This window comes from Trachypithecus francoisi, unplaced genomic scaffold (genome assembly GCF_009764315.1).
Source record: "Trachypithecus francoisi isolate TF-2019V2 unplaced genomic scaffold, Tfra_2.0 Contig01436, whole genome shotgun sequence".
Taxonomy (NCBI): domain Eukaryota; kingdom Metazoa; phylum Chordata; class Mammalia; order Primates; family Cercopithecidae; genus Trachypithecus; species Trachypithecus francoisi.
In genome coordinates, this window is record NW_022681430.1 from 3,084,711 (window position 1) to 3,103,396 (window position 18,686).

Genomic DNA, 18,686 nt, shown 5'->3' on the forward strand with positions numbered 1-18,686 from the left:
TAATCCACTATTGCAGAATGCTGGGATTATTTCACTAGCTCCTCTCTGCCTGACCACTTCCTCTCCCTCCTTAGGTGATAATCTTTTAGAGGACTGTGATGAAACATGGTGCTAAGTGAGCAAGATAAATTAGGTTATCTTTTTTTTTTATGTTAGATGAAGTGAAGAAGAGAGGGTGTTGACTCTTCTCGATGAAGTGATGAAGCCCTGAACTGTGGCAATGATGCGTGAGAAGGATGTAAAAATCGTAAAGTCGACTGGTGACCAATTAGAACTGAAAGGACTTACCCACGCTAACACCTCCCAAATATGGGAGTATTTTACTACCATAAATGAAATACATCAAGTGAATTTTTGCTAAGCGAGCAATACCCGCGCTTCGGTAAGAACTGTCACTCTTGGAGCAGGCCAACCAGCCTCCACCATCCAGATGGCTGATCCTAGATTGGCAGCCTGCGTCTCTCTAGCTACCGTCTCTATGGTTCGGGGAATCTCCAGGTCGGGGCTTGACCGGTCCGACTTTTGCGCGTGCGCGAGTCCTGGCGCGTGCCCGTCCTCCCGCAACTGTCTGACCCCGCGGGTTGGAGGGGTGGGTCTGGGAACGTTGCGGCGGCTGTCGCCGCGGCTTCAGCAGTCAGAGCTGTTCTGCGGCCAAGCGTGCGCCTGGAGTCCTTCCTTGCCACCTGGGGCGGCCGCCACCCGCCCCCAGATGGTGGGTCCGGAGGATGCCGGAGCCTGCTCGGGAAGAAACCCCAAGTTGCTCCCGGTGCCTGCGCCGGAGCCCGTGGGCCAGGACGGGAAGGTAATCCGGGCCATGGGCGGCTTTGGCGGAGGCGTCGGCGCTGTGGAACCGCGGGAGGAGGCTGAGGAGGAGGAGGAGGAAACGCCGCCTAGGCAGCTCCTTCAGCGTTACCTCGCGGTGGCCGGGGAGCAGCTGGAGCCGGGGCTCTGCTACTGTCCGCTCCCCGCTGGCCAAGCCGGCGCCCCGCTGCCCTCGGCAGCCCCACGATCGGACGGCTGCCCGCTGGGCTCGGGTTCCAAGCACCGCGGCGCGGAGGTGGCGGATGGCCGCGCGCCGCGGCACGGAGGCATGACCAACGGAGACTCGGGTTTTCTGCCGGGCCGGGACTGTCGCGATCTGGAAGAGGCTCGCGGGCTGGCGCGCGTCGGCGGCCGGGAGTCGCGCCGCCGCCGCCCCTGCGGCCGCCTCCGCCTGGAGGGGCCTGGCGACGAGGACGCGGACAGCGCGGGCAGCCCGTCCGACTGGGCCTCGCCGCTTGAGGACCCGCTTCGGAGCTGCTGCCTGGTGGCCGCGGACGCCGAGGAGCCCGAGGGCGCGGGCAGCGGCTCGGGAGACAGCCCGGCCAACAGCTGCAGCGGTAGCGAGGACTCAGAGCAGCCGGGAGTTGGCGCCGGGGGTCCAGAGGAGGGCTTGCCCCCAGCCACCTCGGCTGAGAGGACTAGTGGGGGTGCGGAGCCGCGCCTGGGCTTTTCTGACATTCACTTGAACTCTCGGAACACTTTCGAGGTGAGCCGCGGTCACAGCGCCAGCGATCACCTGCCCCCGGCTGGGCCGCCGGTGCCCTTGCCCGCCGCGGAGCAGGGTCCTGCAGGGACTTTGGCCCGGGCTCGACGGAGCGGCGGCTTCGCGGACTTCTTCGCCAGGTACGGCGCAGGCTGCGTGGGGACGCGGGGCGGGGCCGGTACCGGGGGCAGGGCCGAGGTCTGGGTCGGAGCCGGAGCCGGAGCCGGAGCCGGGAGCTTGGTCGGCCGCTTCCTTGCCAGCCCCGCACTCGTCAGGGTTTAGCTTTGATTTGTCACTGGAGGAAGAGGAACTGGATCGGCTTTGTGTTTCTATAGGAGAAGTTGTGAGCTTTGTGGACAGCGAGTCTTTCTGTTGCCTTGTCGGCGGGAGGCTGTACCTGCCATTCATACCTGGCTTCTGAGCAGTCAGGGTCAGCCAGCTGGCTAGTGCCGCATCTGCAGTTGCTTTTTCTGGAAAAGCGGATAACCATCTCCGTCCCCAATTTTTAAAAATTGTACTACAAAGATTTAGGTTGTTGAAGGGTGGGGGGAGGCAGTATGTGTGTACGGGTGTGGTTGTGAAAAAGAAAAGGAAGTCCTTTCGTAGAGCTGTTTATTTGCTGTGTTTGCATAGAGTCTAAATCCATTCAAGTGGTTTGGGAATTCTTGAAATTAGAAGTGGTTGTGCTTCATAGTGTTTATTCATTTGTTTCAGTGGCCTTTATTAAAATGCAGTTTGGTGTTTAGAATTTTATCCCAACTTTTTAAGCCAAATTAGCGCTTTAAGGAAAGCCTTTTCTCTTAATCTCCCAGATAGGCCTCCGCTTTTTTCTCCCAATAACTTTTTTAAAAAATGGTATTGTATTTGTGATTTGACAGGATATTCTTGAAATTAAATTATGGGACGGGCGCGGTGGCTCATGCCTGTAATCCCAGAACTTTGGGAGGCTGAGGCGAGCGGACTGTTTGAGGTCAGGGGTTCGAGACCAGCCTGGCCAACATGGTGAAACCTCGTCTCTACTAAAAATACAAAAATTAGCCAGGCATGGTGGCAGGTGCCTGTAATCCCAGCTACTCGGGAGTCTGAGGCAGAGGAATCACTTGAACCCGGGGGGCAGAGGTTGCAGTGAGCCGAGATCGCGCCATTGCACTCCAGCCCGGGAGACAAGAGCGAAACTCCGTCTTTCAAGAAAAAGAAAAGAAAGAAAATAAATTATGGCGCTGAACATTGCAGATTTCAGGATGGGGGTTTGTTGATTTAATAAGGATAAATAAGAGTAGTCAGAAAATACTTAATGGACGTTACTGTAAGGGCAGTTTACGGCCGGGCGCAGTGGCTCACGTCTGTAATCCCAGCACTTTGGGAGGCCGAGGCGGGCGGATCACCTGAGGTCAGGAGTTCGAGACCAGCCTGACCAACATGGTGAAACCCCGTCTCTACTAAAATATACAAAAATTAGCGGGGCGTATTGACAAGCGACTTAATCCCAGCTGGTTGGGAGGCGGAAGCAGGAGAATCGTTTGAACCTGGGAGGCGAAGGTTGCAGTGAGCTGAGATTGAGCCATTGCACTCAAACTTGGGGGTTAAGAGTGAGACTTCTCTCAAAAAAAAAAAGCAGTTTTCCTTGAGTTAGATTTTGACACGCCTTTTTTTTTTTTCTTCTTCTTCTTCTTCTTTTTTTTTTTTTTAAATCACTAGGCAAATAGGAAAATATGCCCAACTTGTAAAACTTTCCTTTACAGAGTTCTCTTTACTGTGTTTTTGCTACCTTTTTGGGGATCTTGACTACAACCAGAAGTGAAAGAAGCGAATTCTGAGCTCAAGTTTTAGCAGGTTATACAATTAGCATACATATTGTAGATATAAAGGCATAATTTTCTGATTATAATTGATATTTCTTATTCCTCTTTCTAGTTTATTCCATTTTTTTTTTGCTCATATAAATTTACAAATATAAAGTTTCTTAAATCAAAAGTGGAAAATCCTAATTTTGTGTTACTCAGGACAATATAGTAATGAGATCTGTATTTGTAATATAGTTGCAAAACTATATTTAAAACTTGTACTGGCAATATTCTAAAAGATCTCAAGGTGAGTTAGGTTTATAAATTTGTGACACTGTGTGGCCTTTGGGTGTTTATTGGTCATATCTATCTTGGTCATGTTTTCAGGTCAGATGTCAGGCAATTTTAGATCTGGGAGGGGCTTTGGAGATCACGGATTCAACTAGTATACTCTTGAGTTCTTGCTCTGTGCCATGCATTGTGAATAGAGATGATTTAGACAACTCTCCCTGACCTGCAGGTGGGGTGCAGGCTAGTGGGGATTAAGTTTGAAGACAGATAAATTGCAATTTATGAACAATTTTTTTTTTTTTTTTTTGAGATGGAGTTTCCCTCTTTTGCCCAGGCTGGAGTGAAGTAGTGCCATTTTGGCTTACTGCAACCTCCGCCCCCTGGGCTCAAGCGATTCTCCTGCCTCAGCCTCCCAAGTAGCTGGGATTATAGGCACCTGCCACCATGCCTGGCTAATTTTTGTATTTTTAGTAGAGACCAGGTTTCACCATGTTGGCCAGGCTGGTCTTGAACTCCTGACCTCAGGTGATCCACCCGCCTCAGCCTCCCAAAGTGCTGGGATTACAGGCGTGAGCCACCGCGCCCAGCCAACAATGTTATTTATAAGAGGCTTTCATACTATTAACAGTAGGCAGAAAATTTATTTTTTCTTTCATTTCCCATGTGTTTTAAGTAGGCAGGAATTTTGATTTAATTTTTAAATTTTCTTTTATTTGTAGCCTAATAGAACTTAATATAGCTAGATGACATTCATATGGCCACATTATTCATATGTGTCAGAGCACTGGATTTGAAGTCAGAAAACAGGTGCCCTAAAGTTAATTTCTCTAAGCCTCATTTTTCCTGATAGAGGTCTGAATGTCAGGACTCTAGGAGTCAGTGCTTCCTTTATATGACTTCTTGGGAAAGAAGGGGCAGAGTCAGAGAGGCACAGTTTTTCTTAACTGAATTCTGAACACCTTAAAGGCAGGAACTGTGACATTCATCTCTGAAACTATAATACGTAGCCACTGGTATGAAGAACACCATTCAGATTGGGTTGAATCAGTAGCTTTCATGGATTCCCCTTTACTGTGCTCTAGCTAGGTAGTGTAATTTTGAGCAAAATCTCCATCCACAGTGAAAATAATCAGAAATTACCCCTGTCTCACAACACAACCCAAGACATCCAACCCTACCCCCAAATGCATAGTTGCTATTCTCAACTCTGAAGCTCCAGGTGAGGGCTCTCTTTGGAAGTGGCTTGTTTGGAATGGAATCTTGTTCTTCGGTGCAACCCTTACTCCTATTTTATTTTTTTTAGATGAGGAATCTCATTGTCTAAAGAAGGTAATTTAGTTAGCTAGTGGCAGGCTGGGATTTGAAACCAGGATTCCTGATTTCCCAGTCCATGTTTATGTTCAGTCTACAACCTTTGTTCACTTTATGGCTTTTTCTCTGCCACCTGTTTATCCTCCATGCTTTTCTTCTTCCCTTCCCACTTCGTTCTTCTCTTTCCCTTAATTAGGCAAAAATCTATACGAGAAACCTCGAAAAAAAAAGTTTTATGTTTACTTAAGTAAAGAAGGGGGAACATTTTACAGGAATGTATCTATTACTACAAAGTATATTAAATTAAGACACATTATTTCAGTAGATATCATATAGGAAATACAGGAATTCATTTAGAATATGACTGCTTTCATTTGGAGGGCCTTAGTGGTCATCTTCCACCTTCCTTCCCTTCCACATGAGGTGAGTTCTATTTCAGTCCCTACTGGGGGCTTGCTTCAGTTTCACATGGACACCTTTCTGTGTTTATGGTGACTTGGCTGTCAGAGCGCTAGAAGTAGCATTCCCTCAGATCCTTGACCTTTTCCTGTCTATAAAAATTGAAATGCAGCTGGGCGCAGTGACTCACACCTGTAATCCCAACACTTTGGGAGGGCGAGGCGGGTGGATCACCTGAGGTCAAGAGTTCGAGACCAGCCTGGCCAACATGGCGAAACCCTGTCTTTACTACAAATACAAACAAATTAGCTGGGCATGGTGGTGGGTGCCTGTAATCCCAGCCACTCAGGAGGCTGAGGTAGGAGAAATGCTAGAACCCTGGGGGTGGAGGTTGCAGTGAGCTGAGACTGTGCCACTTGCACTCCAGCCTGCGTGACAGAGTGAGATTCCGTCTCAAAAAAAAAAAAGTTGAAATGCTAGATGGGTACCACTCAGCAGTGAGGAGGAGTGAACACTTTTGAAGTCTTTTTCGTTTCCAAGCTTGCCTTAATTCCTCAAGGATCCATTTGTTACTCTTCTTAAAAAATAGTTCTAAGCTGGGCATAGTAGCGCGTGCCTGTAGTCCCAGCTATTCTGGAGGCTGAAGCAGGAGGATTGCCTGAGTCCAGGAGTTCAAGGCTGCAGTGAGCCATGATTGAGTCACTGCACTCTAGCCTGGGTGACAGAGTGAGACTATGTCTCTTAAAAAAAGTTTTAAACCAAAGTTTTTGTGGGTCCTTCAAGTAAATTCATGTCTTGTTTTCTAAGTAGAATGCTTTATTTTTTACGTAGGTAGACTCTTTCGTAGTTTTTTGTTTGTTTGTTTTTAGGCCATTTAATACTTTTGAAGCTTGTTAGGATTGCATTGGCATAGTTACTGTTATTTAAAAATATAGATACTTATCTGTGTTTCCTGGTAGTGCTGATTTTTTTTTTTTAATCAAGTCTTTATATGAATTTGGTGACCTTAAAGGGCATTGCTAAGGTAAGGAAGGAATAATTGAAGATTTTTTTCCCTTTATCTGAGAAGAAAATTGACTTTATAGATTTTGAAACATGCAGATCCATGTGACTTTCTCTGTAGTTGTTGACTTCTGAAACTTCCTAAATATTGTGGCAAAAGCTATTTTCACAGAGCTCTTTTTACAATGGTTGGGTTGAGTAGGAAAAACTAAAGGCTCTTTTAGTGATTTCTTTTCACATCTAGAGTCTCCATTCTCCCTAATATGAAAACTGATGAAGTTTTTTTCTTAATTTAAGGGTCTCGGAAACAGCAAAGTCAGCCACGTCCTTTTTTCCGCCTAGAATTTGCGCTAGTTGACAAAATCATAATTCATCCATCTGATTGAGCCATCATAAACATCTCTGTCCTATAAGGCTCCCTTACTTGTTCCATAGTGTGTATTCCTCCCCCAGTCAACTAAAATAAAAACAAGTTTCAACGTGAGTTTCTAAAAAAATAAGTTCCTTTCTCAGATAACTAAAGAAAAGGCAAAATATGAAACTTCTGATGTTTTAAAAGATTTTAAAAGCTCCCCAAAGCATGCAGCTTTTTAATACTCTGATACAATTATTTACAAGGAGAATGAAGGAAAAATCAATTGAATTAAAACCTGTTTTGTTCAGGATCAACTGTGCTACTATAATTAATGTTTAAAATTTTAGGAAAGCTGAAAATAATACGTAATTAACTGCTCTGGAATAAACACAAAAGTCTATTAGGATTTTAGAGTGTTGTGAAGCTACCATTATGTTAAATTGGGGAGCTAGCTCAAGAGCCTTTTATATCTGTTCCCTGTGTCTCACTCCTTCACCTACCTCAGATCCAGTATTTTCTTTTAAAAACTCCAAAAAAAACAATACTCTAGGGACCTACACTAAAGCACCGGAAATTCAGCATTGGTTCAGGATTTCACCTTAGAAATTTGTGGTTTTCATTCAGTTGGCAGATTAGAAATGTGATAACCTGAATACAAATTAGGTAGAACATATTCAGAAACTCTGATTTTTGTGGAAGTAAGATAATTTAAGCACTCAAACATATTACTTTGAAGCGCTAAATTAAAGTAACTTTTTTTTTTTTTTTGGAGACAGGATCTCACTCTTGTCCATGCCTGGAGTGCGGTGGCACAGCTTACTGCAGCCTCAGACTCCCGGACTCAATTGATCCTTTCAGCTCAGCCTCCCAAGTAGCTCAGACTACAGGCATGCACCACTATGACCTGCTAATTTTGTTTTGTATTTTTTGTAGAGACAGGGTTTTGCCATGTTTCTCAGACTGGTCTCAAACTCCTGGGCTCAAGTGATCTGCCTGCTTTGGCCTCTTAAAGTGCTGGGATTACAGGCATGAGCTACTGCATCCGGCCAAATTAACATTCTTTACTACACAGTTGTAAGCAAAGCAGACTATTATTATAATACTAACTTGGAGTTACTTGTTTAATAGAAATCTCTAAACTATCCAAAATGGCTATAGAGATTTATTTTTAATTTTTAAAATATTTTATTTTTAAATAGTTTTAGATTTGTAGAAAAGTTGCAAAGGTAATACCGAGAGTTTCCACACCCCTCCCCCTGTTCCCCTTTGGTTAACATCACCTTATATTTATGGTACATTTGTCACAACTAAGAAACTAACGTTTGTACAATGCTCTTAATTAAACCTCACACTTTATAGGAGATTTTGACTAAAAGGTTTTTATTTGGGGAGTGGTTGTGTTACTTTTAAATGGAAGTTTTCACTTTTAAGTTTTTAGATCTTTTAAGTGGAAGGAACTTCTGTGATCACCTTATTCATGCCTTAATACTCCATGGAAAGCCAATGATGGTGTTGACAAATAATCTTTTATTTGCTAGATATTTTCTAACAAGGTGGTATTAATTTAATATTGGAAATGAATTATGCATGGTAACTCATTGTTTAACCTAGAACAATGATATTCACTGCACACTATTTAGGGGCAGCATTTACAAGATTTTAAAACCAGTACCGTTTGCCTCTAGGAAAAAATATGAAAGTGTATCTTAGTTCTACATAATTTCACAGTTTTCTAAAATTATTTTCATATGTATTTTCTTCATAAGTTTTTTTTTCTTTTCTTTTTTTTCATAGAGATGAGGTCTCACCATGTTGCCCAGGCTGGTGTCGAACTCCTGAGCTCAGGTGATCTGCTCACCTCTGCCGCCCAAAGTGCTAGGATCACAGGTGTGAGCCATCGTGCCCAGCCACAGTTTTTTTTGGTTGTTGTTCTTTACATATTACTGTGACCTAGGAAGGGTAGGGTTTATTTCTATTTTATGGTTATTTGTTCAGATAGCTAATTAATGTAAGAATTACAACTAGACTATAGATCTATTCCTAGGGCTTGAAGCTAATACACTGATTTCTATGAATTATAAATTTAAGAACAAAAACTTAGCTTTTGGTGTAGTGAAAATACAATGCTTGAGAGATAAGTAACTTGGTTTTTGTCCTAGGTAACAACTTCTGCCATTAAATAATTCTGTTAACCTTGGGCAATTCACTAAATTTCTGGACTTTGGTTTCCTCATCTATGAAATTGGGATATTCAGAGTCCTTTCAGTTCTAATATTGTGGTATTATAATACACAATTCTGTTGCACCCACAGTAGTAGACCACAAATATTTACTGATTGAACATTACAAATGTGAACTGAGTTAAAGAGAAAGCTGAAAAAAACAGGATTTATTTTCCCTCTGTAAAATGAGAGGCATGCTAGAGATAGAACTATTCCTTTCAACTCCAGATTTCACCTTTAATGTGTCTTTTAGCAAAGGTCTAACTCTGCCTTAGAGTAATCATGATAGAAATATCAGTGATCTTTTAGTTTTTCATGTGAAGGTGGCACAAAGCAGCAGCTCTTTTTTCTGTTCTATAGCAAATTCTAGATCTATTTTTTTCTTATTTCTTTGAAATGGGGAGGAGTAGTGAGAGAGAGAGAGAGAATGGGGTATTAAGTACATTTTAGTTAATCAATTAACTGGAATTTAAGCCTTTAACTTCCAGACTATGAGTTATTTCATGAAGGTTGCCATTGTGGCACTTTGGTGAGCTAGTGCATTTGTTTCTAGCTTTTGGTATATTTCAAAACCACCTGAAACTGCCCAGATATAGTGGCTCATGCCTGTCATCCCAGCACTTTGGGCAGCTGAGACTGGAGATTCGCTTGAGGCCAGGAGTTCCAGCCTGGGCAGTATAGCAAGACCCCATCTCATTTTATTTAAAAAATTTAAAAAATCACCTAAAAACACATTTACAAAAATTAGATTCTCTAATTCACAGCCTCCACCTAGTCAGATTCAGGAGACCTACTATTTGGCTGGTGAATTTGCATTTTTAGAAAGTTGCCTGGTTGGGCCCAGTGGCTCATGCCTACACTGGGAGCCCAAGGTGAGGGGATTGCTTGAGCCCAGGAATTCAAGGCTGCCTAGGCAACATAGTGAGATGCTGTCTCTATAAAAAATTAAAAAACTAGCTGGCCATGGTGGTGTGCACCTGTAGCCACAGTTACTTGGGAGGCTGAAATGGGAGGATCGCTTGAGCTGGGGAAGTCGGGGCTGCAGTGAGCTATGGTCGCACCACTGCATTCCTGCCTGGATGGCAGAGTGAGACTGTCTCCAAAGAAAGATAAAATTGCTTGCAGTTGATTCAGATTGTCAACTATGTTTTAGTGAATTGCTTAATCCTAGGTGGCATCTTCAAATTACAGGATGGTATGGTGCTTAAAAATGCTCGTTCTAGAGTTAGGCTGCTTGGGTTTGAATTAGCTTACTAGCTCTTTAATTCTGGACTTCTCTGGACTTTAGGCAACTCATCCATAAAATGGGGATTATAATAATGCCTAATTCATGGGCTTGCCATGAGGGTTAAATAATATTCTACATTCTTTGTTTTTGCTATGTGGCATATAGTGAAGATTCAAATGTTATTATTCAGACTATAGCAAGACTACTGTAACACCTTCCTCAACTTCACCACTGAAATCCACTGATTTGAAGAAAGAAAGATACTGGATGAATTTTTTTTTTTTTTTTTTTTTGAGACAGAGTCTTGCTCTGCCACCCAGACTGGAGTGCAGTGGCCGGATCTCAGCTCACTGCAAGCTCCGCCTCCCGGGTTTACGCCATTCTCCTGCCTCAGCCTCCCGAGTAGCTGGGACTACAGGCGCCCGCCTCGTCGCCCGGCTAGTTTTTTTTTTTTTTTTTGTATTTTTAAGTAGAGACGGGGTTTCACCGTATTAGCCAGGATGGTCTCGATCTCCTGACCTCGTGATTCGCCCGTCTCGGCCTCCCAAAGTGCTGGGATTACAGGCTTGAGCCAGCGCGCCCGGCCTACTGGATGAATTTTTGTGTACTGTCTGGGAAACGTTACACAATTTGCGCAGTAGAAGATTTTTAAACATAATTTGTACATGGGATTGGATGGATGTTAAAGTAGATTCTGGTGTAGTGATATAACATTTCCCGAAGTCTTGAAGCTTTGACTAAAAAGCAAATCTGAGAAGGAACCAAAAGGAAGGAATGCTGAGAAGGATTAAAATATTTGTATCTTTTATTGTCTTAAGGAACTTTTATAGACAAGCAAAGCCAATTTTTTAGTTTAAGTTCATGAAATGTTTAACTTGGCTTACTCATGCATTTCATACTTAGTATGTTGTGGTAGGAAGGTTTTGGGAAAGAGTGGAAACATTTGGAGATTTTGAGACGATACATCTGTTATCCATCTCTAAATGTATGCAGAAAGGCAAAGTGTGTCCTTTTTGAGGCTGCTTTTTTCTCCCTAGGAACTCTGTTAGCTACACTGTAAGTTATCTTCAGGTTGTTATGGCCGATAGTTGCTTGGACCCTACTACAGTGATTCTTAAATTTAGTGTTTAAAATTACTTGGAAGGGGGAGGGTTGTTAATAATGCAGATTCCTTGAGACCCAAGTAGATCTTGGGTGGGGTCCACCAGGAATCCAACTTTTTAAAAGGGCCCGCAAGTGATTCTGATGCGGGTGATTCCCCGACTATAACCACGGAAATCCTGGGCTGGTTAATAGGCAGGTCTCCTCAGGTAGTGACTGAAAGTACAATACACCTTTATAGTTCATATTGCTTTACTGATTTAAAATTGGGTCATATTCAGGTACTATGTAATTGATGAGTATAAACAGAGATATATAATAGAGAACAGATTCAAAATACAAATCTGGAAGTACTTTGCTAGCCTTTACTTGGTTGATTAATTATTTCGGCCAGATTCAATCTTGGCTTCCTTTTTATTAATGGGAAAAATCTTTTATTTTCATTTTATGCTGTTTAGGTAGCCATGCTTGCCTGTTTGTGAAAAGCTTTAACTTGTAAGATTTTCCTCAGGTCTACTCAGTTTGTTGGCATACCTTTACCTTTCTTATAGCCTGTGAAAAAAGTGTTAATATTCCTTCCTTCTGCTGCTAGTTGTAATTATTTTCTGTGCCTTTAAGAAGAAATCCTGCACACTGCACATGGTTTTCTCCCCTCCAGCATTTGCTACCTCAGCCTTTCTTATGCTTCTTATTTTTGTGGCTGAAATAGGAAAGAGAGGGAAACCCATGTAACTGTCTGGGTTTTCAGCATGCTCTTTCCTGCAATTAAGAGAAGTTTACCTTAGGAAATCAAGCTACAAGTCATGTTCCTTACTTAGAGCTAGTTTGAGAGTGAACTTGATAAGATGTTTAACTCATCTTTGAATGTGGCTTTTCAGGTATGTTTTTTAATTTGAATTTTATGTTAGATGCTTTTTTTTGTTAAAAAATATTTTCATCTGCTTGTCTCTAACCCCACAGAGATTAAAACATTTTAAATTTGGAACTGAACATAATAATTTTGAAATCAAATTATGTGCTGTTTTCTTATATTTTCCCAAGTACTGTAATGTACAACTACCCATCATACGTTAGGCATTATTTAGAATTTCCAGATCTGGTTTTCATCTAGATTGTTCATAGCCATCTTTTAGTCAAGTAGGGCAAATACATTTTTTGTTGTTGTCCCAGGAAAAAGTCATTCAAATACTATAATAGTTTACTTTTTTTTTGTTAGAAAAACATAAAATGTTCACATTATCTGCTTTTGAAAAGCAGGACAGGAATATAAAATAAAGCTAAAGATAATACATTGTTTCCATGTTATTCTTGTTAAGGTGGTGAGAAGATGATAAAGAAAATTTGAGGGTTTGGAAGTATGGTAAGAGACACGAGAAACTATTAGAGAATGAGTTTGAAGATACTCGTAGAGAGAGAAATTGCTGGAGAGATAAATATTAGGTAGAAGTTAGCCATGTAGTTAGTACTTAGGCCTGTTGGTTTCAGAGTATAACCACAGATTATTTCCATATTTTTCTAATTTTTCTACTTGGCCTACCTCAGTGCCTTTGTGGATGTTTCTAGCCACTTGTTTCTTTAAAGTATCTTGTATGTCCCTCCTTAACTTCCCTAACGTCCGTGTCTCCGGTGGCTTAATAGGCCATACTGTAAAACTGAACTTTTCTTTTTTTTTTTTTTTGAGATGGAGCCTCCCTCTGTCTCTCAGGCTGGAGTACAGTCATGGGATCTCAGCTGTCTGCCACCTCCGCCTCCCGGGTTCCAGCGATTCTCCCGTCTCAGCCTCCGGAGTAGCTGGGATTACAGGCGTGCGCCTCACGCCCGGCTGATTTTTTGTATTTTTAGTACAGATGGGGTTTCACCATGTTGGCCAGGCTGGTCTCGAACTCCTGACCTGAAGTGATCTATCCCCCACGGCCTCGCAAAGTGCTGGGATTACAGGCAAACTGAACTATTTTTAAATAACAGGTCGTATATATAAAGTTTAATTTAGGCTCTAAAAGTTTAGGTTGTTAATATGATAGTTTCGGGTACTAAAATGTACATTTATCAAAAGGTAAAATAAATGCAATATACAGTTGCACACACTGTATTCTTAGTTGAGTTCCAGTGCTAAAAGGAAAGGAAAATTGTTCCTACAAGTACCAGGGTAAATCTAGCAAATGGAATTAAAGTCCCTCTTACCCACGTGGAAAAAATTCATGGTTCATTACCAGGAAGATATAGTACATAGAAATTTAAGTTCTAAAGTAAGTTATTGAAGTTTTAAATAAGAAAAACATCCCAACTGAATAAGTAGTTTCTGTATATTTGAAGAGTGATAACATTTAAGTTGCTTTTTTGTACTTACATAAGCCTTAACTCCCCCAATCCCTCACTGACTTTTTGATGTTATTGGTACTACCCAGAGTTACAGAGATTGGTAACCCTTGAATGTTATTTAGGAAACAAATAACTCGTGATTCAGAATTTGTTTTGGTTACCAAAATTTTTGATCTAAAGACTAATAAAACTAGCCAGGCGCAGTGGCTCACGCCTGTAATCCCAGCACTTTGGGAGGCTTAGGCGGAAGGATCACGAGGTCAGGAGATCAAGAGCATCCTGGCTAACACGGTGAAACTCCGTCTCCAGTAAAAATACAAAAATAATTAGGCGGGCGTGGTGGCAGGTGCCTGTAGTCCCAGCTACTGGAAAGGCTGAGACAGGAGAATGATGTGAACCCAGGAGGCCGAGCTTGCAGTGAGCCGAGATTGCGCCACTGCACTTCAGCCTGGGCGACAGAGTAAGACTGTCTCAAAAAAAAAAAAACTAATAAAACTTTTGATAGGTAATTATTATATAAGGTAACTAGCACACTGAACAAATAACTGGAGGTTAATGCCCATCTTTGTGATAATACTCTCAGAAGCACAGTAATACTGTCAAGAATGCTAGGATAAGGATTAACTTTCAAAACTGGATGGTGTACAAATAACACAGCTGAGAACTCTACTGCATGAAGGGAAAATTTTAGGAGATAACCACTATAAAATTTTCTTGAGTAAAGTAATAACTAGCCATTTATTTTAATGAGTAGATAAGATTGTATTGCTCTTCGACAACACCACTGAAACATAATCTTTTGATTTGGTTGTCCATTTAATAGAGACATAACACTATGTAGGGAAAAAAATACAGTTACCTTGGTCAGGATCCAGGTTTCACCTGTGCAACTGGAAGAAAGGTTCTATCATGCATATTGTCAGTTCAGGATGTACTTCTAGGTTAGACATGAGCAAAATGTCAACAAAGCAAAGCACCAGCGACTACCGTACAGCTAAGTGTATGCCTTTTTATTCTCAGAATGTTTAGACATCTAATATATGTTATTTAGTCTTGCTTGAATTCTTTTACTAATTTGGAGCTCAGTTTTCTCAACAGAGTCTATTGAGGGTATTAGTTGTTAGAAGGTTCTTTGTTGAAGTACAGTGTGGTTCATTGTAATGTTCATAGTCCCAATTTCCCCCTTAGCGCCACAAAAAACAATTCAATTCGTTTACATGATTACCCTTCAGACATTTAAGATTGCTACAGAACCCTTTTTAGTTCTTACGAATTAGTTTGGAATTTTCTTGCTATTTATTCATTCAGCAAATTATTGTGAGTCCTCTATGTATACTAGGCACTAGGCACATAGGAGATTAGGTAAACAGAACATTTTATTTAAAAAGTTTCACATAAGGGAGTCCTATAATATCAATGCTTGCAGTATCACCTGAGTAGTATTATGAAAGAGGATATGAGATGCATCAATACCACTGAGGAAGGAGTGATTAACTTTGAGATAGGAAGTTAGGAACTTTACAGTAGATGAAACATGAAAGCTTATTATTTTACTAATGAAGAGGGTTTGGGTTAGAATGAGTCTGACGACAGGACAGGTAAAAATAACACATATAGAATTATATATAAAATAGCTCAGCACTTTTTGGGACTGCAGATTCTCATCAGTATGATTGCCCCTAGGGTGTTTGAGGTATGTGTCAAAAACTGAGGCAAAAAGGTTGAGTCTAAATTATGGAGGAGCTAAATTTGTCTGACAGAACTAAGTAATTTGAGCTGATTCAGTGAGAGGTGGCAGTACAGGGAACATTTGTGGGTTTTTTAAACAATGGCGACATACTTAGAACTACATTTTGGAACGGTGACTTGCATAGCCATGTGGCAGATGATTTACAACTTGAGAAACTGGAGCATGGAGATAGTTATGGTAGTTTACGGGTGGTTGTCAGTCTCCTTTTCAAAATGTGATATCCAAATAGTTGATGTAAATAACATTTTTTTTAACCAGTAATATTGGATTAGAGAAAAAAAGTAAATAACTTTAAATAAATCTTTCAATCTCTACAAGAAGGGGTCATAAATAAGTTGAGTGAGACATACCAGTAGTCTTTTTGTGAAGCTTTAAGGAAAATAAACTTTGAACTGGATTTTTGTTTTTGAAGGAATTGAGATGATATGAAAATAGTCATGTGAAAAATTATGCTTACTATATTTTGTAAGGAATTTAATGAGGATGGGAAAAGAGAATAGCTATTTGGCTACATGTTTTGCTGTTGTGGATCAGAAAGGAAACAACTTCAGGAAAAACCCTGGAGGTGTAAAATTGTTGCAAAATCAAAGTTTTACATCTAGTGTAAAAGTTCTGCACATTGCTTTATAAAAGTGGACTGGGACAGTATACTCATCAGCCATTTTTGATGATTGAATGAGATAAAGACAAAATATTGAGACTTCCATAATTACCTCTATGTATGTGTCTAATTTTTTTTTTTTTTTTTGAGAGGGAGTCTTGCCCTGTCCTCCAGGCTGGAGTGCAGTGGGGCGATTGGCTCACTACAAGCTCCGCCTCCCAGGTTCATGCCATTCTCCTACCTCAGCCTCCCAAGTAGCTGGGACTACAGGCTACCTGCCACCATGCCCGGCTAGTTATTTTTTTTGAGTGTTTAGTAGAGACGGGGTTTCACTGTGTTAGCCAGGATGGTCTCGATCTCCTGACCTTGTGATCCGCCCGCCTCGGCCTCCCAAAGTGCTGGGATTACAAACGTGAGCCACCGTGCCCGGCCCATGTGTGTCTCTTCTACTAAATTGCAAAGTCTCCAGAGACAGGGACCATGTTCTTGTTCATTTTTTTTTTTTACCTTTGCGTAGAGATACAGATTAAATTGAAGGATAATTAAACCTGAAACTTGGGGTCTGCCACCCTTAAATTTGGTTATCTCCAAGTAAATCTAGCTCTAATAATTTTAACAAAGCCCAGCAATCTTTAGTTATCCGTGTGCTGGCAAAACAGTCCATGTTTAAAGGAGTAACTACCAGGCCCGGCGTGGTGGCTCACACCTTTGATACCAGCACTTTGGGAGGCCGAGGCGGGCGGATCATGAGGTCAGGAGATTGAGACCATCCTGGCTAACACAGGGAAACCCTGTCTCTACTAAAAATACAAAAAATTAGCTGGGCATGGTGGCCGGCGCCTGTAGTCCTAGCTACTCGGGAGGCTGAGGCAGGAGAACCCGGGAGGTGGAGCTTGCAGTGAGCCGAAATTGGGCCACTGCACTCCAGCCTGGGCGACAGAGCGAGACTCCGAGACTCTGTCTCAAAAAAAAAAAGGGGGGGGGATTAACTACCTAAACATATAGATTTTGGTAAAATACTTGTGGCAGCTGCACAACTTTTAAGAAAATCCAGATTACAGCATCTGTAACTGAAATGTAATATAAAGGAAGTGCTGAATTTTGTTTTATAAATATTGCCTTAATGCTATTGCTAGTTTTGAAGAAAATATCTTCTTTAGGTTTTCTTATCAGCCTAACAGATTATTCTCAATTCCTGTAGAACTAGATATGTCTGTTTTTTGCACTCAATCTTTTTATACTTTAGTCTTTTATTATTATTATTATTATTATTTTTGAGACAGAGTTGTACTGTCACCTAGACTGGAGTACACTGTTGCAGTCTCGGCTTACTGCAACCTCTGCCTCCTGGGTTCAAGTGATTCTCCTGCCTCAGACTCCCGAGTAGCTGGGATTACAGGCATGTGCCACTGTGCCAGGCTAATTTTTTGTATTTTTACTAGAGATGAAGTTTCACCCTGTTGGTCAGGCTGGTCTTGAACGCCTGACCTCAAGTGATCCACCCGCCTCAGCCTCCCAAAGTGCTGGGATTAGAGGCTGAGCCACCGTGCCCAGCACCCCCCACCCTTTTTTTTCTTTCTTTTTTTTTGGAGACAGAGTCTTGCTCTGTCACCCAGGTGGGAGTGCAGTGGTGCGATCTCGGCTGGCACGATCTCGGCTCACTGCAACATCTGCCTCCTAGGTTCAAGTGATTCTCCTGCCTCAGCCTCCCGAGTAGCCTGGACTAGAGGCGCACGCCCCCGTGGCCGGCTAATTTTTGTATTTTTAGTAGAGATGGGGTTTCACCATGTTGGCCAGAATGGCCTCGATCTCCTGACCTCATGATCTGCCCACCTCGGCCTCCCGAAGTGCTGGGATTACAGACGTGAGCCACCACAGCTGTCCTCCCAGCCATTTTTTTGATAGCAAACACATACATCTTTTATTAAGTATTTATACATTTACTATTAATGTGTTAAATGTACAGGTTATTTAATGTATATTACAGTATATTAAATATATAGGTTATTTAGTATGATTTCATACTAAATAACATTTGTGTATCATCAGTGAAGTTTTTTTTTTTTTTTTTTTTTTTTTTGAGACGGAGTCTCGCTCTGTCACCCAGGCTGGAGTGCTGTGGCTGGATCTCAGCTCACTGCAAGCTCCGCCTCCGGGTTCCCGCCATTCTCCTGCCTCAGCTCCCGAGTAGCTGGGACTACAGGCGCCGCCACCTCGCCCGGCTAGTTTTTTGTAGTTTTTAGTAGAGACGGGGGTTCACTGTGTTAGCCAGGATGGTCTCGATCTCCTGACCTCGTGATCCGCCCGTCTCGGCCTCCCAAAGTGCTGGGATTACAGGCTTGAGCCACCGTGCCCGGCCCATCAGTGAAGTTTTTAACATTAACCTGCATTTTAGATTCAATAAAACTTAAAAGGCCGGGCGTGATGGCTTATGCCTGTAATCTTATCACTTTGTGAGGCCAAGGTGGGTGGATCATGAGGTAAGGAGTTCGAGACCAGCCTGGCCAACATGGTGAAACCCCGTCTCTACTAAAAATAGAAAAAATTAGCTCCACGTGGTGGTGCCTGTAATCCCAGCTTCTTGGGAGGCTGAGGCAGGAGAATTCCTTGAATCCGAGAGGCAAAAGTTGCAGTGAGCCAATATTGCACCACTGCACTCTAGCCTGGGCGACAGAGCAAGACTCGGTCTCGGGGAAAGAAAAAACAAACTTAAAAGCAGCTCATATAGAATAAACAGCTTTTGATAGGAACAGTCATTTTTGTATTTTGTTTAAAAAGCCTTAACCAGTGTAATTTAG

General features: G+C 42.1%; 1 protein-coding gene across 1 annotated transcript in view; it reads left to right on the forward strand.

The window, feature by feature from the left end:
- The first annotated feature begins 422 nt into the window (after positions 1 to 422).
- The window catches only part of TBC1D12 (TBC1 domain family member 12), a 149,800-nt gene continuing 131,536 nt past the window's right edge, over positions 423 to 18,686 (forward strand). Inside the window, exon 1 of the mRNA XM_033225065.1 lies at positions 423 to 1,665. Within this exon, the coding sequence (XP_033080956.1) occupies positions 431 to 1,665 (1,235 nt within the window). The 5' untranslated portion in view covers positions 423 to 430. The remainder of the gene's footprint in view (positions 1,666 to 18,686) is intronic.